Source organism: Amblyomma maculatum, chromosome 4 (genome assembly GCF_055883805.1).
Source record: "Amblyomma maculatum isolate TAMU_Amacu chromosome 4, ASM5588380v1, whole genome shotgun sequence".
Classification (NCBI taxonomy): domain Eukaryota; kingdom Metazoa; phylum Arthropoda; class Arachnida; order Ixodida; family Ixodidae; genus Amblyomma; species Amblyomma maculatum.
This window is the reverse complement of record NC_139347.1, coordinates 32,637,422-32,664,004: the sequence shown is the minus strand read 5'-3', so window position 1 is coordinate 32,664,004 and position 26,583 is coordinate 32,637,422. Positions and strand designations below refer to the sequence as shown.

General features: G+C 45.3%; 1 protein-coding gene across 1 annotated transcript; it reads left to right on the top strand.

Moving 5' to 3' along the window:
• The first annotated feature begins 2,877 nt into the window (after positions 1–2,877).
• Positions 2,878–9,395, top strand: LOC146190637 (alpha-tocopherol transfer protein-like). Its single transcript, XM_084599824.1, has 5 exons — positions 2,878–2,995; positions 4,673–4,918; positions 6,189–6,382; positions 7,289–7,399; positions 9,030–9,395. The coding sequence occupies exons 1-5, from the start codon at positions 2,878–2,880 to the stop codon at positions 9,393–9,395; spliced, it is 1,035 nt and encodes a 344-aa protein (XP_084455950.1).
• The last annotated feature ends 17,188 nt before the right edge of the window (positions 9,396–26,583 follow it).

The window sequence follows — 26,583 nt, the reverse complement described above, 5'->3', positions numbered from 1 at the left end:
CCATTCCTCTCTTTCAGGTGTGTTGCTATCGGGTCTATCTATTGCTATTTGTTGTCTTCTTTTAGCACGAATGTTGCTCTTTCCGGCGTTTTTACCCTTTCCTTCGAGGGCATGCGTTGGGTGCAACGGGCGTCTGAGCCGGTCAGAGGCTGGCGCAAGCGAAAGGTTCTTACCTTGAACCAGTGTGCTGCAGCTGAGATTTCACTCATGATTATACTCCGGTTGTCCTTATGCCGTCCCCGATTAGCAGATAGGCAGGGAAGGAGAATGGTACGGCGATTTTCGGTACACAACTTGTTCTTAGCGGTCTCTGCAGTGCCTTGCGTTCGTTTGCTGCTAAACATCGTCGAACACTTTTGGCAAACACGTCACATACTGCGGACATCGGAGCGTTCGCAAATACGGCACAATTCGGACATCCCATTTGCCAGGCCGCTTTCGCTCGCAGCCAGATATTGCTCCCTTCGTTATCACGTGGTGACCTGCATCTCCGGCCGCTGGTATGGATTGACCGACTGTGGATGTTCGACCTCCAACTCATGCACTCCGTTTGCTTCAATGCACGTTGTTACTGAAGGTTAGTCGCACTTTTCTCTTTCATTCAAGAGGCTGGTTCCAAGGCCAGTTTCACTGGCCCTGCTTTTCCTCACTTTCATGCTTCACTTAAAGCAAGCAGCACGTGCCAAATAACGCGTTTATCTTCACGATTTCAACGCGACGTAAAGGAGTCAAGAAAAATAAAGATATGGTCTTAAAAGAAAAACAAAAGGCGGATAATTTTAAACAGTGACAAACTCGAGCCCGCTGCTTCGCGCAGAAGCTGCAGGATGCCAAAGGCTTGTTTGGCATTATCAGAAAAAAATGTAAAAGTCGATGAAGAAAATCTATAGAATTTTAATTTGGAAAGCCGAAAGAAATGCATAAGCTCGCCGATATTTTCCAGTCAATCTAAACGGAGTCCTTTGGCTCTTGGCGCAAAGTTACGGAGATATCCAAGGACTGATTCTATATGATATCACTCGACGCCTGTCACTTTAATTAGCAGTGGGTTAGGTGTGCCCTTATAACGGGTACCAAAGCGAAGCTTTCAAGTTGTTCAAATCGCAAAACAAAGAATGTATGCTATGTGAGCACTAATGAGAATTGCCTGCGCGGCTCCCGCAGCACGGTTCGCAGCAAAGACAAGCAATGAGATGCTGCTAGCGTCGTTGACAGATTCCAGTGAATCCGCAATTACCTGCGCAGGCGTGGAAGGACGAGGGAGCTGAGAGAAAGATCGACTCATTTGTTGAGCAGCCAAATGGAAAAAGAGAATAGCTTCGTAGACGGAACAGCTTTAGTTTGCTTTCACCAAGACAAGGAAAAGTGGGTGAAAATCAGCTGAGACTCCGAAGGCCGGTTAGTGTTGAGCCAACACAAACTCGTTTCGGGCGACGAGTCCTTTGTAAACTACATTCATTCGAGACCCATATGGTGAAAGACGGGCAGGTGCGTCTCGTGAACAACACGGTAAGTTCCAAATGCGATGCTTCATGTGTGCAGAATTCCGTTTCACCGCGAACTTTATGCTTGTAAAATGTAGCGAACGTAAAATGCAAGAGGGTTATTTAGGGTACAAATGAGCTGGAACTCCGAAGGCCGGGCAACGCTGAGCCAACACAAACTCGTCCCGCTCGACGAGTCTTTTGCAAACTACATCCATTGCAGACCTCGCTGGTGAAAGACTCGCACGCGCGTCTGCTGAACAAGCCGGTGAGTAAGTTTCACATGCGATGTTTCGTGCGTGAAGAATCCCGTTTCACCAAGACTTTTATGCATGAAAAATGTATTACGAGCGGACGTAAAATGCAAGAGGGGTATCTGGAGGGAGTCCTGTTCAGGAAATGCAAAAGTCATTTTGTACAATAGGACATTTTCTGGGATTACGCCTATGCTCCCATGATCCGTACAGGCACTGTGTGAGGCCATATATGTGGATGGTAACCGATTCGTGCGTAGCCTATATATTAAGTTCTGCGAACGTCGGACGACAAGCAACTTATGCTCTTTGCAAGTTGAGATACACTATAATGAAAACCTTATCATAGTAACACTACCCTGCGTTACCAACCGCTCTCGTTAGCATGCTGTAGGTGCTAATGTAATCAGTGAGAGCTCTGCATCACATTGGCACATTACACGCTCATCATATAAAGCTCAGGTTTGTCGAAGATTTGGCGAATACATCTTGAATGTAAGCTGCAAGCGAGATGCTGTAGCCTTCTTAACGCCGATGACCTGCATCTGGAGAACTGTCTGCGTATTGAATGTTGTGTATTCAAATATCTAAGTTTCTCAGCGTATGTCCGTGTAGGCGCATTCTACAGATTCCCTTTACGTATACTGTATTTGTTTTCGTCATTTTATGTCTATCAACCACAAGCAGCCTACTATCATTTCGAATTTCGCTGCAGCTGTTCAGGCGTTACCTTTTCGCTGTAATGTTCCAGCCTATATGATAGTAATTACGATTTAGTGCTGCATTCACTTCCGAAAGGCATGCAAAGTTTGTAGCCCAGTCAAATCTGGCATAAAATGCGGCTGCTTATATGATGAACTCGCAGTTTTTCGGAGAATTAGTAATTCGAATTTGAGCGTATCCGTGCTAGATGCGAGCGGCACGCGAGTTTCCTGCCCCCACGATTGAGATGAAGGCCTTACGAAATGACCTAATGCTGAGCGTAAAATTAAAATAATCCAAGTCTTGCTGATAATAGCGAAAAACTGTCCCGTGACCTCTTCGAAAACATTTCTATTTAAAACTCCCAAAAAGGAATTTGTCTGCAGACCTCGTAATGCGTTTACTAACGCAGTGGAAGGGAGCGCCACCAGAGGGTTATGGAGGACCACGAGCACCTGCTCCCAGCGCACCTGGAAGACCGAGCGAAGGCAGAGCTGAACGAGTCGCCCGAACGCCGTGCGCAGGCTCTCGAAGAATTGCGTGCGCTTGTGGAGGGTGAGTGCTTTCAGGACGCCGCAGCCCCTTACTGCGTAATCTGCATCTTGCAGGGAAAAAATTTTAATTCAGTTTTTATTCACGCCCTGCTAGCCATTAACGCTTTTACCTTTTCGTAAAGCGATGTCTGGGTAAGACCGTCACTACCAGCTGAAATTCAGGGCATGAGGGCCAAACAGGCTTTGTGCTGCAAAGAAGTATGAACGAAGGGCATTTTAAAAACTTTGCTTCGGGAATTGAAATCATTGATGAACAAGAGGTGTTGCTACTAGAGCGGCTACTCTTAACCTGTCAGAGGGCTTGCGGTTGACACCGCGAACATTGTCGACGTATACAAAAACAACGGTTTTAGTGCTATCATACTGTAATATATCATCATCATCATCATCATCATCATCATCATCATCATCATCATCATCATCATCATCATCATCAGCCTGATTATACCCACTGCAGGGCGAAGGCCTCTCCCATATTTTTCCACTTAACCCGGTTCTGTGCTAGCTGCATCCACTTGACCCCTGCGAACTTTTTAACCTCATCCGCCCACCTAACTTTCTGCCGCGCCCTGCTACGCTTTCCTTCCCTTGGAATCCAGTTTGTTACCCTCAGCGACCATCGGTTATCCTCGCTTCGCACTACATGTCCTGCCCATGCCTATTTCTTCTTAATTTCCACTAGAATGTCGGTAACTTGAGCTATTTCTCTGACCCACTCTGCACGCTTCCTATCTCCTAATGTTACCCCTACCATTTTTCGTTTTATAGCCCTCTGGGTTGTCCTCAACTTAAGTAGGACTCTCTTGGTTAGCCTCCACGTTTCAGCCCCATAGGTGAGTACAGGTAAGGTGCAACTGTTATATACTTTCCTCTTTAGCGATACCGGTAAGCTGCTAGTCATAATCTGTGAGTGCTTGCCAAATGCGCTCCACCCCAATCTTATTCTTCTTGTTATTTCCTTTTCATGTTCCGGATCTGCGGTTACTACTTGTCCTAAGTAGACATATTCGCTTACTACTTCCAGTATTTCGCTACCTAATGTAAACTGCTGTTCCTTCCCGAGGCTGTTGAACATTACCTTAGTCTTCTGCATATTGATTTTCAAGCCTACTTTTCTACTTTTCCTGTTTAGGTCACCAATCATTATTTGCAGTTCATGTCCCGAGTTGCTTAACAAGGCAATGTCATCAGCAAATCGCAGATTGCTGAGGTATTCTCCATCTACTCTTATCCCTAACTGCTCCCATTCTAAGTGTGTGAATACTTCCTCTAAGCAAGCTGTGAATAGTACTGGGGAGATTGTGTCTGCTTGCCTAACGCCTTTCTTTATGGGAATTTTGTTACTTTCTTTATGCAGAACTATGGTTGCTGTCCAGCCACTATATGTGCGTGACAATTGCCTGTGCAGTTTTATCGCTATGTGATGGCTTGCACTGAGCGATGGGATTGCAAACCCGTCAGAGCACCCCGGGGCATCTTTTCTCACCGATGTGTGCATGATGCGATGACCAATAAAAGATCTTTAATAATTAGTCATTTAACCAGCTTCTTAATGTGCTCCTCTCCCGAATCAGTATCCCGAGCTCAGTAGGAAAATGAAACAGCTCTAATTCATGTTTGCTTCCCTCTGAACGTCTCCTGGTTCTGAATCTGGCACTGTTTTCAACTGTAACCGCAGGTGAATCGGCAATGCTGAAATCGAGAACAGAGCCGCTGTTTCTCCTACGTTTTCTGAGGGCGAGAAAATTCAACGTTCCCGCTGCATTGCAGCTGCTTCGCAACTACTACAGAATGCGATTCGAAAACCCTGAGCTGTACGAGGATCTCTACCCTTCGAGCGTCAAGAATATATTTGACCTACAGTGCCTAGGCTTCCTTCGCGACTCTGATGCTCAAGGACGCAAAGTGTTCCTGCTCAGAATGGGTAAGACAGTCAGTGTAAAAAAACTTCAGAATTTGAGCTAAGATTGGGGTGTGGGAGCTCCGCAGTAAATATCAATTTCTTTTGTTTCTTCCTGCGCTGCCAAGTTAAAGCAAAACACAGCTGGACTTTTGTCTACAACATTTTCATCTTGTCTTACAATTTTTGTACTGGAAATACTAAATCAGTTTGGAGCTTTTCGCCGATTACCATCAGAGGCGGAGTATATTTATTCCGGGCAGAGTGGCTGCAGTAAATAAGCAGTAAATATGCAGAGCACCGCATTAGTCTCCACGAATTACTGTGACATTTTCATTGCACCTTGCACCTTGCGCCTCGCCCCTACACCCCGCACTCTCTCTCTCTCCTTGCGTACAAATATACAGCCGAACGGGTGACCCGAGCTTGCGTTGGCCATGCTTGAATACAAACCCATGCATGCTGTGAAGCCTGGGAACTACGTAGCAAAGTCCTCGCGAGACCTGAATTTCTTTCTTCCACAAAACGGTCAGCCTTGTTAACCTCTTAGAAAACTTTAGAGACCACACGCATGGTTCAATACACAGAAGGAAAGTACACAATTTTGCAGGCGATATATATATAGGTCACGTCTGGGTGACGTCACCGGTGCTATTTTCTGTGTACAGCGTCGGATAGTCCGACTAGACATGTGCGTTGGTCTTTTGCCGTCCTCTGTGTACGCAAAAAAGGCAGTCACCGTGGCTTTAGCTTAATGTACGCTTGTCTCGATTGTCACCGAATAATGATCATTATCATCAACAGACGGATTAAGTCCAGCGTAAAGAAATCTTCCTCGTACATCGATGCCCTACCCCAGCAAAGATGACCCGATTTCCTGGCGTTTTGTGCCTTCATCTTTTCCACATTACTTTCTTCCGCCGTGACTTAGTTTCTTTTCACTTGGACGCTGCTTAAGAGACCATCGGCTTTGCGGAGGAGGAGGAGTATGCGAACTTAGAATTTCACAGGCACATCCATGAGAAAATGATACTTCTAAATCCAGTTCCTTTTAACTTTGTTATCTGCCTCTTAGAAACGGTGAAGTTACAGCACACAATGGCAGGTACTCTAGCGCAAAGCGGTGCACAAACATAGCTCAGTGTTACGCGCTATTCTTCTTTCATTCGTGCCGTGGTGCTGTCTAGCTTGGCTGTGGACCGCCAGCTTTATTTTTTTTTTCTCGTGCTGTGGGCCCGCCTCTAATTGATCGTTTCAGACCACTCATCCTCACACTTCTTGTTCGTTTCCTCAGGGAAATGGAATCCCGATGTGTGTTCACTGGAAGCCATGTACAAGCCATGCACTCTCGCCTGGGAGCATTCTCTAGAGGAGGCTGAGACCCAGGTGAACGGCATCGTGGCGCTTGTAGACCTCGAGGGTGGCTCGCTCAAGCACGTCGCCTCCATGTCACCAGCGCACGCCTTCAAGATAATCTACTGTGTGCAGGTGCGCATAAGAAGAGTGACTAGTGCGGATTATTCAGGAGGGACGAGACATTTAAGAACGTGTTAGAGAGCATGATGAATTGGAAAGAATATGCCAGCAATACACGTGTTCCTCGAAGGAGTCCATGCTTTACGCTTCATGCCCCCATCCATAAAAAAAGAACGCAGATAAACATTTGCTTTCTTTATTCGTTTAACCGCGCCAGTTCCGAGCGGCATTCGAACGACCTTTTTTTCAAATGGGCGAGCATTACACATAAGCAGTTCATTCCATAGAAGGAGAATGTATAATAACTGTTAGAAAGTGTAAAATTATGGTATTCCTCCTCAAAGTTCTTTCCGCAAACTTTATTATGCTCTTCGTGGCGACCCTCGCCAACCTGTCACTATTTCTGAAAAGTTGCAATGTTGATAGGTATCTGGACAGTGACAAAATATATTCTACCCCAGTAAAACTTTAATTATTATAATCATAACCACCAGGTGCGTCCACAGGAAGGAAAACTTTTCCCATTGTTCTCTACAATATTTTTCCTGCCCGAATTGCGGCTGCCTTATCTCTGCATTATTGCGAATTTTATGAGTCCACTTGAATCTTTAGGCCCCTGCTGCATTTAACAAGGCTGGGCCACGAAGCAGTGTACACGGAATTAATTACGGTGATACTGCACTATAACATGACGACTATTTTTGAAGTTAAAGTCAGGATGACTAAATGAAAGTGGTTATTAGCAAAGTAATTTACTTACTCACGTACACAATATGCTTTTTATTGTTGGTGAATTTTTAGTGAGGCGTTTTTTATTACTGTAGTAAGTTTGTGACTCTTGTTATATATTTTCTCTTTCGAGATAAATGAACAGAGTTTATATCCTAATAATGCATTCGTCGCAATTTGCATTTGCAGGAGTGCTACCCGATACGCCTGAAAGCCATTCACGTCGTCAACCAGCCGCTATTTTTCACTCTGTTCTTGCGATTCTTGAAGCCTTTTGTGAAGAACAAGTTTTTCCAACGGGTGAGTAAAAAACAAATTACGAAGTGTGATTTCGTGATGCGTCCCGCGGTGTATAGTCGACCCCGCCTCCTCCAATGTTCTAGAAAGAGAAACAAAGAAACACTTAGCATTCGTCGATGCCGATCAAAAGTCGCCTATGCTTGCAGCTTTTGTCAAGGCCCAAAATGTTCGAGTGCTGTAAGCTGCACCTGCATTTTACAGCTGCGGAAGAACGCCGCCAAGCGTGGTCGTACGCCAAGCGGGTTGTATTGAAGAAGAGTGGCCCGGCCGTAGGCCCCGTGGTTCCCAGCTTGTCTGAATTCGCCCTTAAAATATAAAAACGAGTCGGGCATACACGCCTTAAACCTGAATCGATTAACCTGCTTCTAAGTTACATCGAGATGCATTTTAAATTTTAGAATGACTAATTTAATGACAAATCCATAAATCTCAATGATGTCATTATTTCGACGAGATCTAAAGAAATGATCACCCTGATTTACTGTTACAACCAGGATATTTCATCTAATTAATCAATATTTACTTTAAAACAAAGGCTCGCTTCATTATATTTAGATACTTCGACAATTAGGATGATAGTTCTATAATGCATATAAACATCTTCAAAACCGTGGTGACAGCAGACCCCTTCAAGACTCATTTTGTGTCAATCCATGCCATATTTCCTTCATCCCGGCTACGGTCGTCACACATACTGAGCCGGTATTCCCATACCAGATCGCATGAAGCAGCACAGAGACGAAAAAAAATGACATTACTCTTCATTTCCGAACTGTCGTTTCCATTTTTCACATCGAATCAAGAGAGGTTAGAATTGGATTGTCTTATGTCATTGTTAGATTCAGGCATTTGGTAATTAATGCATTGCTTGCAAAGATATAGGGCAAGGCCAACACGGGATCATAAAAATGCGTGTGATGTGCAAGCCTCACTCACTCACTCACTCACGCAGTCACTCTCTCTCACGCAGCCACTTTCACTCACTCACTCACTCACTCACTCACTCACTCACTCACTCACTCACTCACTCACTCACTCACTCACTCACTCACTCACTCACTCACTCACTCACTCACTCACTCACTCACTCACTCACTCACTCACTCACTCAATCAATCAATCAATCAATCAATCAATCAATCAATCAATCAATCAATCAATCAATCAATCAATCAATCAATCAATCAATCAATCAATCAATCAATCAATCAATTATCATTAACAACATCGGTAATAATTTGTAGATGTCAAGGAAGCAGCTGTGTAAGTCTATCAACACGAAACATTGGGTGAGTTGGCCGGCAATGTATTGTTCAAGTGGTATGTTAACAACGGGTAGACTCATTCCCGCCAAATGCTGACGCCTTCTGCTTAATTTCATTGCAGCATGCATACTTTGTCTTTTTTTGGTAAACGAATAGAAACGTCAGGTGACGCACGGAAATTCAATGGACTGCCAAGGCAGCTGACTGTATAGTACTCCTATATTACTGCCACGAGGAAAACATGCCATATTTATACACACTTCTGTTTTCCATATTTCCTCAAGCAGCAATACTTGTTTTTGAACCGGTGCGTATCAGCCCTTTTTTATTTTTACGCTGAATACGATGTTTTTTGGAAATCGCAGCTCCACCTGCACGGAAGGAACTATGCCAGCCTCCACGAATACCTTCCGCGCGAGATCTTGCCATGTGAGTACGGAGGTGTGCGAGAGCCCTTCGACAACTCCGAGTTCGTCGACGCCCTTCTTCGGAACGAGGAAGCCTTCAAACTGCACGAGACGTTCGGATACCGGCACAGGCCGCTTTCTCCGGACACCACCAGAACCGATGGCGGCCACTTTCCCCCTCGAAACTCCCGGGTGGAGATCGCACAGAAGCTCTGGCGCCGGTTTGCCCATTCGCCCCTGCTCCCGGACGACGTGGTCGAGGGCTCGATGCACGCGAAGACGATACAGAAGTGCATTCGGAAAATGGAAGAGTCCAGCGGCTAATGACTGCACCATATTCACCTCCGCAAAGTTTGCGAAGGATTTACACAGCTTTCTGTCGGCACTATTTATTCAGACTCGATATTACTTGCTGCGTGTGCACAGTTTCATGACAGCTGCTTTCAACTTTGCAGCAAACCAATCCTCTAAAATGGCCAACACCAAAGGTGCAGGGAAGTTGCATGCAAAACATAGGAGGAGGAGGAGTAGAAACACCACTGTCGTCGACAAAGAGTAGTCCAACCTGCAGGTGCGGGGGCATAGCCCCCATGCGTACAGTGCCTTTGCAGCAAACCAGTTCGCGAAAATGACCAACACCAAACTAGCAGGAAAGTTGCATGCAAAATAACAGGAGGAGGAGGAGAAGTAGAATTACCTTTGTCCTCGATAAAAAAGTAGTCCAATATATATATATATATATATATATATATATATATATATATATATATATATATATATATATATATATATATATATATATATATATATATATATATATATATATATATATATGTATATATATATATATATATATATATATATATATATATATATATATTCATGCGCAGCCATTGTGTACTAGTTGGTAACTTGATCGTTGCCGCTCCAAGGTCTCTGCTCTTGTACTATTACGTCTTGTTCGGGAAGCTTAGCCTTAACAGCCGCCGCTGCGGGGAAAAAAAGAAGTAGAAAATGCGCACTACATTAAAGACGCATCCTTTAAGAAAAAAAGCTGAATTGGACTCTCATTACCAGTGCATGGAACTTCCTCTAGAGTTGAGATTTGCGCATTTATTACACACTTGATACTTTCGAAGTGGTTAAGCAAACGAAGGACGAGAAACGTATGAGGACGAGATTGGCCTGTCCTCATACGTGACCCAATGTTTTTCGTACTTGGCCTGTTCATTTGGTTTTTCCTCAAGTATACAACTTTCTCGTTGCAGTGCACAAGCTGAAGGTAACGCTTAGGAAAGAGACAAATGGCGAAGCCAAATTTATGAATGCCGGCACTGGAAAAAAAAAAAAGAAGCAAAATCTTTCCTGCACACACTCCAGCAGTTTTAACCCGCTTTATCTTTCCCTTGATGTGTTTTGTTTTCTTTAAATGCTGGCGCAATGTTGTAACTGCCGTAAGAACTTGATTACAGCTTACACATATGCTTCCCAGAAGGATGTTTAACATGGGAAAAATAAAAAAAGAACAAAGATAAAGCAGAAGCAGAAAACAAGAAATGCTGGCTTCCTTTCTGCGGCGACGCCTTTATGTTTCTTCATTTCATATTTTGGAGTTGAGGGATGTAACATTCAAGTGCCTTAGTAACAGCGGATACACGAAGTTTACCATACCATCCATTCTGAACATTTGCATTTTATTTGCTTTCGAAATAAATAATACAGGATAAGTTAGAGAGATAATGGCGCTGACCAACTATGCATTTAAGGGTCCTGGAGCTATACAGTCTTCTACATGTTTGACAGGTCCCAGCCCACCGGAGCTACAACAACCTGCAACAGCAGACTCGATAGTTTCATTAAAGAAATTCCGCATAACTCAATTCAAAGCGCATTTTACGTGCTCAGATGTTTGCCACCTTGACTTATCGGCGATGTCATGTGCTCACAGCAGTATTCTCTTGAAGAAATGAGCATAAGTTTAAGGAACATAGAATATTCTAATAAAAATTTGTACAAGCATAAAAACCGCCTAGAAATACGCGAACAGGGCCTAAAAACCGCTAAAAATCCCGCCGACCGCAATAAGATATTTTTTTCTTTCTAAAAAATGTAAAAACCGCTAAATTTAGCGGGAAAATCACTAACTTGGCAGCGCTGTCACAAACGCCTAAATGAACATGCGCTATACTAATGCTGTATACACAAGCGCTACTCTCTAATCATACTCCGAAGTCACGTCTTCAGCCTTCTAAGAGCACTGAAAGATACTCCCGCTTAGCACAAGGAAACAGGCCTCACCAATATAATCCTAATTCTGGCCTCAGCATTTCTAACATGCTGGCGTGGTGATTGGTTTATTTTTCTGTCGCTACGTTCTCCGCAGACTACAACCGAGATGTCCTTCGGGCAGTCAGTGCATTAGAGCCACATTATGTTGTCAGGATCGACTTCGCTTCACGTCTATGTCGGCTCTCGATGGCTCCTTCTTCAAAACATGTTTTTCAGATATTGGCATGTTACAACGCCTTCCAAGGTGAGGTAGAATTTTTTTTCGATGCCTGATAATTGTCTATCAAAAACTAAACAAGAAAACTGCGAGAGCGTGCCCTGGTTTGAATATCTCTCTAGGAATCTTGAGAGGATTTGGGCTCCTTGTCTGTAAACGACATGATCCGTTATTTTTCATATCTGCACGAATTTAATCTCCTCGCCATCTAAGAAAAGCTGCGTGCACTTCAGAGCCAAAACGCCATTTTATCGACTGCCGTCCTCAACCGGCTAATCCTTGAGTCAGCAACACTGCGCTCATAGTGTGTTCATGATAAAAACAGGTTACGCTTACGCTAAAGTCGTTTTTAGAAATTTCGCTCCCAAACTTGGCGCACAAGCCACTAAAATGGATGCTATGCATAGTTGTTTTTTTATAACCCATTTTCTTATGTTGTGCCCAGTTTGACTAGGCACTCACTGTCAGTCCAAACTTGCGGTTGCGCTTTTTGCTTCCAGCAGCTTTTTCAGCTTCTACACAGACGTTTCTTTACTGTTAGTTCTCTCTGTCACTGTGCTTGCTTTTTAAGAGCGAAATTTCGTCTTGGAAAGTAAACAGGCCTACGCGGGCCCAACCGAATGAGCACCGGACCGGATTGGTCATTAGAAATTAATAGCAGTGCACCGGAGTGGGGGCGAGTAGGGTCGGGTCAAATGACAACACCGGCCTATACAGACCTCTTGAACCGAATATAAAGTTATAGTTTACAGCTTTCCTCGAGCCCAAAGCATGTCAGCTCAGCGGTTCTGCTAGTTCTACATTTAATCTGCATCACTTTCTCTCTTCATATACAATGCTTCCATATTGCTCTTTTCTGGCTCAACAGAAGCATGGGCCCGAGATGGTTAAGGGGTTGGATCAGCAGACTTAAGAAGCCAGGAGCGAGGGCGTGGACGTTGCTCAATGTGTTTTACTTCTTTCGTTTTCAAGAATAAGGATGAACAGCTTGGGATGTAGTAGTTTTATATACGCCACCAAGTTGGAGCCACACCTGTAAACACCTGTCTTGCGCACTGTTGAAAAGTTCGCCAGGTTCGAACAAGACAATGACTCCGACGGAAGCTTCGAGAGGTGGTGCCGATTCCTCGAACGCGCAGGATTATCGCTTTTATTAACGTCATTGTCTTAATCACACATTGACTCGATGAAAGGAAGGCAGGAGCTTTTAAGTTAAATAAAGCAAATCATACGTATTCATCGCGTGTCCTTTGTAGTTCGCATAATTTAATTCTGATAGGACTATTTATGAGCACCTGGTTCGCCTGAGCCATTCAGTGGAAGGACAGATACTTTCCAAGATACTTTGTTGGAGATCTTGTCTTGTGTCTTCCTGTTCGCGCTGTTTTTATTAACAATGGATGCCCCCTCTCTCCCGCGGCCCCATTTGTTACTCGAATAACACGATCTGCCGGGCTAGTTGGTTGCGATCCATTTATCCTCTGTCCTGTATCAGCGCTCTGACCTATCTCAATCTATTTTCCCGACTGTGTGCGCGCTGCTGACACAAATGGATCCCTGTGTTACGTGTACTGCTCGTTTTCCCGAGACGAATATCATGGGGGACGCTTTCATGTTGTGTATCCCGGCCCCCTAAACTAACCGAATTTGGGGTCAGGACCCCCTGTGCCGAACGCAATTTTCGCCCATGAATTGGGGTGGGGGCTGATGAAGTGGCTGAAGTGTCTACTGTAGTGTAAACACGCGGGAAATTCTTCCACTACCGGCGCCCTCTCGTCTAGACAACACTTAGCAAGAAAACGTTGCGTCTTTGTCTGATGACACGAGGTGGCGCTACCTACGTACGAAAACCCGGCGGCCACCAGCTACATGAATTTCCCCTCCATGGCAGCATTGGCTGCATGTTCGCCGTTGATTGGGTGGCCATACCTGTCCACTCCGTCGGTGTGCTGCTGAAGACTCTTAAAGAAAGTGGGACAAGCTCATACTTTAGCGGATCTTGGACAACCAATCAGCGGATAGGAGCAGCGTCTGTTTTTTTCGAGCATTCTGTGGTTGCAGGCTTGAGTTGAACATTCTGAAACTTGACGCTAAGCTGAATTGCAATATGCAACTAGCCCTTCGGTTAACAGAGGGCTTATGGCGGTTCGGAGTGAAAACGCAAATATATTGCAAGGAATACATTTCTGTTCTATAGCACACGCTTCCTTTGTGTTAGTGCTGTTGATTTTGTAGCATTAATCATGCATGGCTTTTCAGATGAGATAAATCCCGAATGCCGTTTTTTGACAACTTAGTGGGAACGGAGATAGCACAGCGATGCGTGTGGCAAACAACTTCCACTTCTTCATTGTGCATGTTCCGGCCTTATCATTTTAACAAAGCTTTTCGAACAAACGGTACCCATGTGCTCGATACCATATAATAGGACAATGGGGAGAGAGGTTCCAATCGATAAATTTGATGACAAAAATATTCGTAGCAATTTGCGTCCCATTTCTTTGACTACCACACCGATGCGGTGGTGCAGTGGTTAGGAAACTCGACTCCTGTGCCCGAGGATGCGGGATCGAACCCCGGCCGCGGCGGCCGCTTTTTGATGGAGGCGCCTGTGTGCTGTACGATGTAAGTGCACGTTAATGAACCCCAGGTGGTCGAAATTTCCAGAGTCCTCCACTACAGCGTCTCTCCAAGCTGCAGTCGCTTTGGAACATTAAACCCCAAGGTATCCCAATGCTCTACTGCTCTTTACATTGAGCAAACTTAACGTAGATCCGAATGTTTTAGCATGGTTGAGTAGTTTTCTGAACAATCGCTTCCAGTATGTAAATGTTATTTATTGTATGTATAACCGTACAGTGCATATTCATAATTCAGAAAGGAATCCCAATACCAACGACTGGGGCGGGACACCTTATGAGTGCCAATTAATCGCCTCATGCTTTGCGCCATTTTACTTTGGTGTCCCGCAAGGTTCCATTCTCGAGCCATTATTTTTTACTATGTTTTAACGACCATCCCAACAAAATCCGATCGGGCACTGGCCTTGTTGCTGATGGCTGTGAAATCTATCGTGAAATAACAAACGCTGATAATAAGCGCATTCTCCGGTCAGACCTTGACTCCATCACTGCATAAAGATTGGCAAATGATCCTAAATTATGAGTGTAAAATGATGGATATGTCTCGAACTAACTTTTATACCTCTCATAATAAACAGGGTACTGTGCTTCAACTAATGACGTCATACAAATATTTACACGTTTTTGTCTTGTCTAACCTTTCTTGGAAACCGCATATAGCTATATAATAGTGATGGTAACATTTCACAATGTTACTTGAAATGAAATTTCTTGAACATCTCTTCTTCCCTTGAACTAAAGCTTTACGAAACTCATGTTAGTGCTAAATGTATTGGCTATGCGGCTTCTATTTTTACCCTGGACTTGATTTTCTCGTCTCATCCTTCGAAGATGCTCACAATCGGTCTTCTAGTTATATTCTTAAGAATTATGATCGCCAGTATAACCAATAAGAAAGCTACTTAGAACTTCCTGTACTGCTTGGGCGTCGTCAAGTTCTGCGGTTTTGTTTGCTTCGTAAAATGTCCTACCATAATACACGTGACGATCTTTTTTCAAGGACCCACTTATACATCCGTAGCGGTGACCACAGTCATAAAATGGTCTATTACATGTCATGCCAACACCCTTTACCATTATCTCTTCCTGCAAAGCTCAATTCAGGACTGGAACCATCCGAAGGAACCATGAAACCCCTTGACCACTCTGTATCGACCGAAGATTATCGCGATTCGTACTCGACGCCATCGGGTTTAGTTATCGCATCAGTTTTTTTTTTTTGTACGCAGTATAATATTTATTGTCTAAATTACCTTTTTTTACTGGAAGGTTTAGGTGGAGTATTGAACGATAGATAATGCTTTGAAATTAATGGCCAGGTTCGTAATTTAAAGAGGAGAGGAGGAGAGAAAGAATAAAAGAATGAAAGTCAGGAAGGTTAAATGGCAGAAGAAATCGATTTGCTACCCTGCACTGGATAAAAATGAAGGCAGGGATAAAAAGGTGAAGGAAAAAAAAGGAGTAAAAAGGCAAAAGAGAAGTCAGTAGGTGACAAGCGCCCCGGAAAGTCACAGCTGGTCGTGCGCGTCCGACACTCTCAGAAAAAGAAGAAGTGCTTGGCAGGCCTTCACTGCAGATGATAGGTCAAGATGCTTCAGTGCACAAATATGCCGATAAAGGAGTAGTGGTTTGCGGAAACAGCACCAAGTCCCACGCAACACAGCAAAGTTTCATAATTCAAAGTACTCATATTTCGCAAATAGGGTAGTCATTCCAGAGCAGCAGCCAGTCGCTATATGAAGCTTTTTGCTGGGTGGTCAACTTGATGTTATACCGGCGTACATCAGCAATAAGGCTAGCCTGGGCACCGCTGCCTACCGTATACATAGCAACCGGAGTCACGGTGACCAGCTGGCCCAAACTTGAACTCCAATGTGAACTGCTACGCACCTGGAGTTGCGTACTGCGACTCCATAGACGCCACTTCGACTTGGGAGTATGTAACGTTTAGTATTTATTTTGACTTTGTCGCTTAACTGTACTGTCGACAGAAACAATCAGAGGAAGAATTCACGAAAGGGTGGGCATCCTGCATGTAAAGAAAAATACAGAATACTCTTTCATGCTCTTCGTAATTTCTGGCTTCATCTCTGCGATAGTATTCTCAATGCACTCGTTAAATTCGATATTCAATTGGTAGTGCAGGTAGCGCTTCACTGCAAATGCGATCTTTCGTGCAACAGCCAAAGAATTTTTCCATTCTAGCAACCGCAGAGGAGGGTATAATCGGGTTTTCAATTTGTGACATCAATTAAATGCTGTCATAGTCAGTGACCAGAAATTAATTGCAAAGGAAGTCACACATTAAATTTTGGAATCGAATCACATCATAGACTTTTGATGAATCTTGACGCAACTTTTCCAGTCAGACTAAAATCACAGGCCGATGTCATAAGTGATAAATAAAAACCCTTAGCAAGTTTCAAAATTAATTTAAATTCTGGTGAAAAAAAAAAAAAAAACCACTAATCAAGACGCACGAAGGTATCACGGCAGTATTTTTTCCAAGCACCACACCAGACTATATATATTATCTTTCCCCTAAACAGATTACATTACTAATTTCTGTGGTTATCGAAGTAAACATTAAAAAAAAAAATGACATAAACATACCATCCCCAACGCTTTCCTTGGCCTCGCCGACTGTTGGCTTCTTTCCTTCATATATATATATATATATATATATTGTCACGCTAATGACGACGATGAGGGATGGTGATGGTGAGGCAGAAGAAGAAGACGAAGCGTTGGTGCCTGGGGCTAGTAGGCTTCACCTTATCCCACTGCCATATCACTGTAAATAAACACCCCTTTGCTATTTCATCGTAACAACTTGGTGGAAGGTGCTCCGTTCGATCCCCAAGTACGGCGCAGCAAGAACCACTGGAGTTTCGACGTAGTCGCCGCCTTGCTGGACTGCCACCGCTTCCAAACATCATGGACCACAGCGATTCTAACCGCGCCGGCCGCGACGCTGCAAGCCAGGCTGGTGACAGGCCTGCCCCCTCCAGCTCTATTCCCTGCCAGCCTTACCGGGAACCACGACCTTTTGCAGGAGAGGAAGGTGAGGACGTTGAGAAGTGGCTACTTCATTATGAACGAGTTAGTCGGTACAACCGGTGGGACCCTATCACCATGCTCACAAATGTCGTCTTCTTTCTAACTCACACGGCGATGACATGGTTCGAGAATAACGAGGACAATTTGACAACTTGGGAACGGTTTGCCACCGAGATCAAAGAGCGTTTTGGTGACTCAGTACCGAGCAAAAAACGGGCTGAGCAGACCCTTGCCCAAAGAGCTCAGTTGCCGGATGAAACTTGTACCACTTATACAGAAGAGATCCTCCGATTGTGCAGATGTGTCAATTCCAACATGCCCGAAGAAGATAGAGTCGGCCACATTTTGAAGGGTATCGCGGCTGACGTATACAACTTTTTAATCGCCAAAGACAGCCTTGAAACCGTCTCCGATGTCATTAAACACATCCGCGCTTTTCAAGCTCTGAGAACGCGTCGTATTGTGCCAAAATTTGGGCGGCTGGCCAACGTGCCTACCGTGGCCAGCCTTGATGACCACGCCCAACTAGATCTTCCGTCGACGATCCGGCAAATCGTGCGGGAAGAACTCCTGCGGCTCAACCCACTTCCCCTGCACGAATCTGCTGAGGTCTCTGTCCAGAGGGTATCTAGACGGCCGGCTTCACCACCACAAGCGATTACCGTTCAGCCTTTCCCACAAGCTCCTGAAGTTGCAGCTTCCATTGACTATCCTCCTATGCATTTCGCCAACCGGAATGCGTCGGTGCCTGACGCCCCAAGGTATGACGTCGCCTCAAGTGCCCATAGATCTTCCATTCGATCTACCAGGATTCCTGAGCAGTATGAGCATTCAGACAGACCTACGACGCACCCAGCTGTTCCCTGCTCTTATTCGCAACAGCATTTTCTACCTTCTCCGCCGATATGCTACCGCTGCGGCGTCGAAGGTCACATCGCCAGATACTGCCGCAGTAGGTTCCCACCTCGGTATAACCGTCCGGCGCTTCCAACAGTACCCAACAATCGGCAATACAATCCCGTTTTTCAACAATCAAATACTCAGCGTGGGTATTACCGCAACATCCATAACCAGAATATCCGCGACCACTCCCCTGCATCTGATAGAAGTGTTACTCCACCACCCGCCTTCCGTGCGCGTCGTTCTCCATCACCACGACGGCGCCCCATGTCGCCTCAGCATCATCAGCAGGAAAACTAACCAGCGCGACCAATGGGGGTGAGGCCGCTGGAAATGTGCTGTGTGCCAACATCCCTCCAACTATAATGCTCAAAAACAAAATTCGTGTGTTTATTGATGGTGTGTATACATTAGCTTTGGTGGATACGGGTGCGACTGTGTCTGTGATGAGTAATCAGTTTAGGCGCTTGTTGGGACGCAAAGTGATGTTTGAATATGACCGTGCTTCAACGTTTTGTGGTGTGAGTGGAGAGGCGTTGCGGCCACTGGGTGTGTGTAGTGCGCAAGTGTCTGTGGGTGGTGCAATTTTTCAAGCCGAATTCGTAGTCTTACCCCACTCTACGCATGACATCATTTTAGGAATGGACTTCTTGAAGTTTTGTGGCGCTACCGTGGACTGCCGAAGTCAAGAGGTTCATTTTGATGGCTCGCATCTGCCGACACTTTTTGAAAGTGGCCGTGATGAAGAAACAGTTTTTAGTATTACCGAAGACACAGTAGTTCCACCCTTGTCTGCCATGTTCGTCCCCGTGTCCGTTCCACTTCTTGAGAAGGTTTCATTCCAGGCCATGGTGCACCCAGTTCACTCAGCATGCCTGAAGAAAAATGTAATTATCCCTCACTGTATGATATCCGTGCATCATGGTAGTGCCTCGTTATGGACCATCAACCCATCGTCCGAGCCCGCAGTTTTACCAACGGGATTGAAGCTTGCCTCTTGTGGACCCGATGCGCCCCACGTCGTTGCTTTGGTCACAGATGCTACGAGTGCCATCGTACCTTTGCCTGCTGATGAAACTTCAATCTCCCGCATGATCAGCGCCGATCTCAGCTCACCTCAACGCCGTACTCTTGTGGATATTCTTCTACCTTTTTCGCCTATGTTTGACTTTTCTGAAACAGATGGACCAACCTCTCGCCCTGCACATCGGACCCATCATAGCATCGACACTGGTTCGGCTCGTCCCATTCGTCAAAAGCCATATCGCGTGTCCCCATCTGAGCGCAAAGTCATTCATGAGCAAGTGGAGGACATGCTACAGAAAAAGGTGATACAGGAGTCATCTAGCCCCTGGGCTGCCCCTGTTATTCTTGTACGCAAGAAAGACGGTTCGTGGCGATTCTGCGTCGATTATCGGCGTTTAAATTCTGTTACGAAAAAGGACGTCTATCCTCTTCCTCGCATAGACGATGCCCTCGACTGCCTCTCTGGTGCGTCCTATTTTTCTTGTCTTGATCTCAGATCTGGCTACTGGCAAATTCCAATGGACCCTGCAGATAAGAAAAAAACAGCCTTCGTAACGCCAGATGGCCTTTATGAGTTTAATGTTATGCCATTCGGGCTGTGTAATGCGCCAGCTACATTCGAACGCTTTATGGACACAGTTTTGCGCGGCTTAAAATGGGACATTTGTCTTTGCTATCTGGACGATGTCGTGATATTTGGGAAATCCTTCCAAGAACACAATGACCGTCTAGTACGTGTCTTGAATTGCCTGCACAACGCCGCCCTAATTCTGAACTCCAAAAAGTGCCGCTTTGGAGAGCGCCAAGCGCTGGTGCTAGGACACCTTGTCAATGGTGATGGTGTAATGCCGGATCCCCAGAAAACTGCCGCTGTTGAGTCTTTTAAACCCCCGCAGACAGTGAAGGAGTTGCGCAGTTTTCTAGGGTTGTGCTCGTATTTTAGACGCTTTATACATCGCTTTGCTGACGTTGCTTACCCATTGACGTGCCTTCTCCACAAAAACTCTACTTTTAACTGGACACCAGACTGCGACGCGTCATTCCGTCAACTGAAGTTTCTTTTAATATCGAAACCCATCTTACGTCACTTCGATCCTACTGCAATGACAGAAGTACACACGGACGCTAGTGGAATCGGTCTTGGTGCAGTCCTTGTCCAACGGCACAATGAACGAGAGCATGTTATCGCGTACGCAAGTCGTACCCTGAGCAAGCCGGAGCGAAACTACACAGTCACCGAACAGGAATGCCTAGCTGTAGTTTTCGCTGTGCAGCGTTTCCGTTCATATTTGTACGGACGTTCGTTTACTATCGTAACTGACCATCATTCACTCTGTTGGTTGCGGAACCTTCGAGACCCATGTGGTCGCCTCGCACGCTGGGCCCTCCGGTTACAGGAATATGACTTTGCCGTGGTTTACAAAAGCGGGAGGCGTCATGCAGACGCAGATTGTCTTTCTAGGATGCCAATGGCCACGACTGGACCTGAAAGCGACGATTTCGACAATTATATATCGACCCTCGAGCCAGCGTTCCCCGACACGAATGTTTTCAAAACGGAACAGCAAAATGATACCAGTCTGCAGCCTCTCTTTGCCCAAGCCAACGTACCTACAAGCCGTTTTTGTGTGCATGATGGCCTCCTATGGAAAAAGAGTTATTCGCCTGTCGGCCAGCGATACCTACTCGTAGTTCCCAAGACGTTGTGCACGGACGTATTGCGTGTTATGCATGATAATCCAACTTCTGGGCATTTGGGATCGGTTAGAACACTCCACCGTGCTCAAGAAAGATTTTACTGGCCCAGAATGCGCTCGACGGTTGAACAATACGTTGCCAGTTGCAAGCAATGTCAACGCCACAAACGTCGACTGCAACTCCGTCTGGCTTGCTGCACCCTGTGAAGACCCCGACAGCACCGTTTGATCAAGTAGGCATTGACCTCGTAGGTCCGTTTCCGAAGTCCGTGGATGGAAATCGCTGGATTGTAATCTGCGTGGACTATCTCACACGTTACTGTGAAACCGCCGCTCTTCCATCTGCTACGGCGCATCAGGTGTCGCTTTTCTTGCTGCACTCAGTCATCTTACGACACGGGCCGCCACGAATTGTCATCACTGACCGGGGCCGACAATTCACTGCTGATGTTGTTGAAGAGCTCATGCGTTTATGCGCCGTAACTTTCCGACACTCGACGCCATACCATCCCCAGACAAATGGCTTGACTGAGCGCGTCAACAGAACGCTTATCAACATGCTAGCCATGTATGTGGACGCAGGGCATAAGAACTGGGACACCATACTGCCCTTCATCACGTATGCGTTTAATACCGCCACGCATGAGACGACTGGATACAGTCCATTTTTTCTGCTTTACGCCAGACCGCCACGCTACTCTCTGGATACTATCCTGCCCTTCACAAGCCGTGAAGACCCCTGCCTGGCTGAGACCCTCTGTCTCGCCGAAGAAGCTCGGAGAATCGCCCGATTACGGTCTGGTGCTTCACAAGAACGTTCCAAAGTGCGATACGATTCCAGTCACCGGCGGGTCACGTACTCTGTAGGTGATTTAGTCTGGCTATGGCGTCCAATTCGGCGCCGTGGCCTACATCAAAAACTCTTGGCCCATTATGACGGCCCATATGTGGTTATCAAACGCCTTAGTGATTTAACTTATGGGATAGCCCGCCTGACAGCATCGGGTCGCCGGTCTGCCAAAACCGAACTGTGTCATGTTGCCCGCTTGAAGCCGTGTCAGCCTCGCACGACTCACGAACACGCCCAGAGGGCTTCGTCTGAGTAGGGGGGAAATGTCACGCTAATGACGACGATGAGGGATGGTGATGGTGAGGCAGAAGAAGAAGACGAAGCGTTGGTGCCTGGGGCTAGTAGGCTTCACCTTATCCCACTGCCATATCACTGTAAATAAACACCCCTTTGCTATTTCATCGTAACAATATATATATATATATATATATATATATATATATATAGGGTTAGATGGCATCCTCGAGGCACTGCAGATGAAGTTATGTGATGTTAGGAAGATAGTGAGAGACCGGAAAGCGTGGCGTGACATGGTCCATAGGGTCACGAAGAGTCGGACACGACTGAACTGAACTGAACTGATATATAGGGAGGGGGTTGAAGCTCGAATGGGTCCAGTAGGGCATAAACGTAAATGAGGTGACACACGGTGGTAAAACAGTAAACTTTAATCCGACGTTTCGGCAGGGGTGCGGCCTTTGTCAAGAAATCTAGAAACAATTATATATATATATATATATATATATATATATATATATATATATATATATATATATATATATATATATATATATATATATATATATATATATATATATATATATATGTATATATAATTGTTTCTAGATTTCTTGACCACAATTTGTTGGTGACTACTAAAAAGCGCCAAAGCATGTCATATGTCAACATAGAAAGAACTGCACGACGAGCTCTGATTTTGCGCATGCACTTCCCAGGAATATTCCCGGGAAGTGCATGAGCAAATTCAGAGCTGGTCGTGCAGTTCTTCTTGCTATGTTGACACATGACATGCGTTGGTGCTTTTTAGTAGTCACCAACAAATTGTGGCTCAAAAGCAACGCCGTGCTGAGCTAAGGATGAAACTTGCGTGCACTACAAAATCCGATGCTTGTACCTCTTTTGAATTGCTGATATAGACGTAGGTGTTACTTGAGCTGCTGGCTTGTTCGTGTTCTAGTTAGGTATGTTCGAGAGTGATAATTTCATTGTTGAGCCTCTAGGGATATTAGCATCGTCTGTGAAGCTGTAAAGCTGGGGAAAGAGGTCAGTAATCGTAAAATCAACGCCAGAGTACATATGAATTTAGTCCGTGTAAGAGAGCTATCCTAGGAAGCAGCCCACTGTAATTGGTATAATAAAGGTTACAAGAAAAAAAAAAAGCTAAGATGATGCGTGCCCATGCCGTTCTTTCTTCTTGCAATTGTAGTCAATTTGTCAATTTATTGGCTGAAACTATCTTGTTTACTGCGTTTAATATGCATACGCGTGCTGGAATTTTGTTTTTAAGATATAATTTAACATCCTTAACTTAAGATATTGCCGAAGACTGTACCAAACCCGCCGTCTTTAGCACCGTTTTAGACAAGCTTTCTGAGCACAATGGTTGGAAGGCGTCGAAGTTAAATCTTGTGGCACACCCATCTATCTAACCACGATGTAAACAAGTTTCTTCAATAGAGGCACAAGTGGGGTTAATGACCAAACTTATCATTCACCCTCCCTCCGCCCTCCCCCTATTCGGCTCTTCCCCTTGTATTCCTTGTAAACAAGCGCTCGGAGAGTCATGTGAGACCCAGGTGAATGCTGGCGCTGAGCGGTTGACCTTGACTGACGATAACAAATCTGCGCTAAGCGCAATGGACAGAGGAGTAAGAAAGCAACAACAAAAAACATCAGGAAAACACCCGAGAAGACGAATCTGGGAGCGTGTGAGTAGTGCTCCACCATAAGGCAACGCTGCAGAATAAGGGAAAACATTCAGGTTTCTCCCTCTCTCGCTCACGACGCCGCACTTCACAACAGTCAGCTCCGCAACGGCCGCAGGATTTCTGAGCCGCTGCAAGCACCACCGCCGAGTTGAGTATCGCTCGAGCAGTGATACAGAGTCGCATATGTTTCACTTCTCTTGTGTCAGCGAAGTCCATCGCGGATACAGCACAACGACGAGAAACACAGACGTCACTTCGAATTACGGATGCTGCGTGGAAACGTACGTAAGATGTACCTCCTATTTTTATATCCGGGTCGTGCCGCTTCGGCTAGTCATTTTACAGGATGAGTGTTTATAAGCGTACATATATAAATATATAATTTTGTAAATTACAGAAAGTCACTGATACTATTGCAAAATTATTGCAGCATGCTCAGTGTCGGGTCATTTGATAAAAGCGCGGTTGTACTAGCTGTCTGTATGCGCAGTGGCTTTTGTAGTTCTTTGCGAAGTGAACTCGTTTACGTTTGGATCGTCTTGCGGCTTATATGATCAAACTGCCATTAAGGTGATTTAGAAAATATAAATACTCTTTAGGTATTCTCTCTTACAGAAAACATTATTAGCGCAACTTCTAAACTCCGCGCCCATTCTGTATCCGGTGCTTGCGTCATTTATATGTAACCGATGCACTGCAGGACCGAATTCCTCTCTATTTTTGTTTGCACTTAAACTAGTACTCGTTTAAGTGCCAATAAAAATAGACCGGAAGTCAGTCCTGCAGTGCCTCGGTCACATATAAATGACGCAAGCAGCTTCTGAAAGGGAAGTGTGAGCCACTGATAGACGCATTGAACTTATCTGTCATGCGGCTTCTCAAAATCCCGGTTTGAGAAGCACGTGAAAGTAAACGTGATTGTAACTCCATTAGACACGAATGCTCCCCGGAGAAGTCGGCAGTTCTGCAAATCAATTGCAAAATACAGATTTCATCTAGAGAGGTTAACCACTACTTGGCATGTCAGAATACCATGGGTGAACAAGATCCGAGCCTTGGGAATGTGGATCCAATCAAACAATTAATTGTGCGGATCATGCCATCCAAACTAACTGGACTACCTGGACAAGATGGGAATGAGAGAGAAAGATCTGTCCGCTTAGTAAATTCACTAGCAGTGAATCGCCCACCCCGACAGCCTACCATACTAACCTTGCGCAACTCAAGGCAATAGACACCCTTCTCAGGAGAGTACGTAAAACAGCTCTTAGCCTTCCCAAACAGGCATCCACAGAGAAGATCTATACATCTAAAAATTCAAAATACATGTGAGAAGCTCAGCGGAGCACTATTCACAAGCCAGAAACAATTCCTCCTTCGGCAACGGCGGGTAGGACGTTGATCTTCAAGCTTGCAAGCAGAAAGACCTTCCGGCCATCTAAGGTGAAGCGTCCCTAGAACTGCATATCCTCAACAGCATATCAGTGGTGTACATACCATGCCATATGCATCACGCCAGACATCAACTCACAGCTCAAACCGGTCATAAAAGCCTCAGTTTGTGCGATTCACTTACATGAGGCAGAAACCACAGCAGTGCCCTGGCTATCAGATACAGAGAGAAGGTAGGGATCTCCCCCGCCATAGCTACTGGCTCCAAAGCTGTTTGTCGCTATTTCTCACAAGCTCGAGTGCGAGCGAAACTACCAGCTCTTGTCAACGCCGCCTAATACAAACAAGATCGTTGTGTCATATAGATCCCTGTACACGAAGGCCCCGTGGGAAACGAGGTGGCGAATGGTTTAACTGGTGTATTATAGTTAACCGTGCGGACCGCCAGCATCAGTTCCTCTACCCGGCGTATATGGAGGTCGTCTGAAACATCGGAGGCCAGTGAGACGTAAATACTTCTCTCCACACAAGAAACTGATGACAGCCAAGGTCACTGACTGGAACCTCATCTAAACTAACACGTATCCTAACTTACAGGTCAGATAAGATACAGCCCACCCACTACAACTCTGCTTGCCCCCGGTGTGGAATCTGCCCCACTGTATTCCACATATGCTGGGGGTCCACAAAACCACTGAACTCGCCTCACACAGAACATACATACGAGCAGTGGGAGGCGGTGCTGTCCAGTGAGTCCTTGGTCGTCCAGCTAAGGATCGTCCACCTGGTCTGAGAGGCAACAAAAGCCAGCAGTGCCGTAGATTAACGGAGCCAACCAACCCGTTCGTCATTTCCCTATTTTCCATACCGTTTTCCCTTCATTAAGTTCTACCTTACCTCTCCTCCCAGCCGTAACACCAGTACAATTTGTATACCTAGCCCCTAGTATCGTGAGAAGGAAGGGTGGAGGGCAATTTCACTAAGCCTACTTGCTCGCAAGACGTTGAGGTTGTTTTCCCATTGTGTGTGGCGAGCCTTCTCTCGATTACCATGCTCGAATTTACAACGACTAGCAAGACCTTGCCCTGAGGTAATTGTGGGTCTACATATGTCGAGAGCGTGAGCCGTCTTTGACATCCCATGCGCTTGCCTTCGGTAATTGTTAGAAAATGAATATGTCTCTTTTAATATCGAACACATTTAAGCCACTGTATGACTCAAGATGAAGCAGTATGTAAAGCATGCAAACGTTTATCCGAAACTTTTCGCAGGCGGTTTCTTGCCTTTTAGCAAAACGGCATCTGTGCAATGGGGGCGATTTTTTACCATTTTCTCATTGACATGTGGACAGATGTGGACATGTGGGCATAACTGGCATATTTATCTTGTATTATAATTCTGAATTCATCGTGTCACAGGATCATCGATGATACACTTTCGCTTACTCTCTTTTGTAGGTAGATAGACACCCGTTGCAGTAGATAAGGAGT

What these genes read in the sequence shown, in the direction of transcription:
- LOC146190637 (XM_084599824.1), top strand. Translation starts at nt 2,878, where the DNA reads ATGGAGGACCACGAGCACCTGCTCCCAGCGCACCTGGAAGACCGAGCG. An exon ending in AGTGTTCCTGCTCAGAATGG is followed by an intron (nt 4,919 to 6,188) that starts GTAAGACAGTCA and finishes TCGTTTCCTCAG; the next exon opens with GGAAATGGAATCCCGATGTG. An exon ending in AGAACAAGTTTTTCCAACGG is followed by an intron (nt 7,400 to 9,029) that starts GTGAGTAAAAAA and finishes TGGAAATCGCAG; the next exon opens with CTCCACCTGCACGGAAGGAA.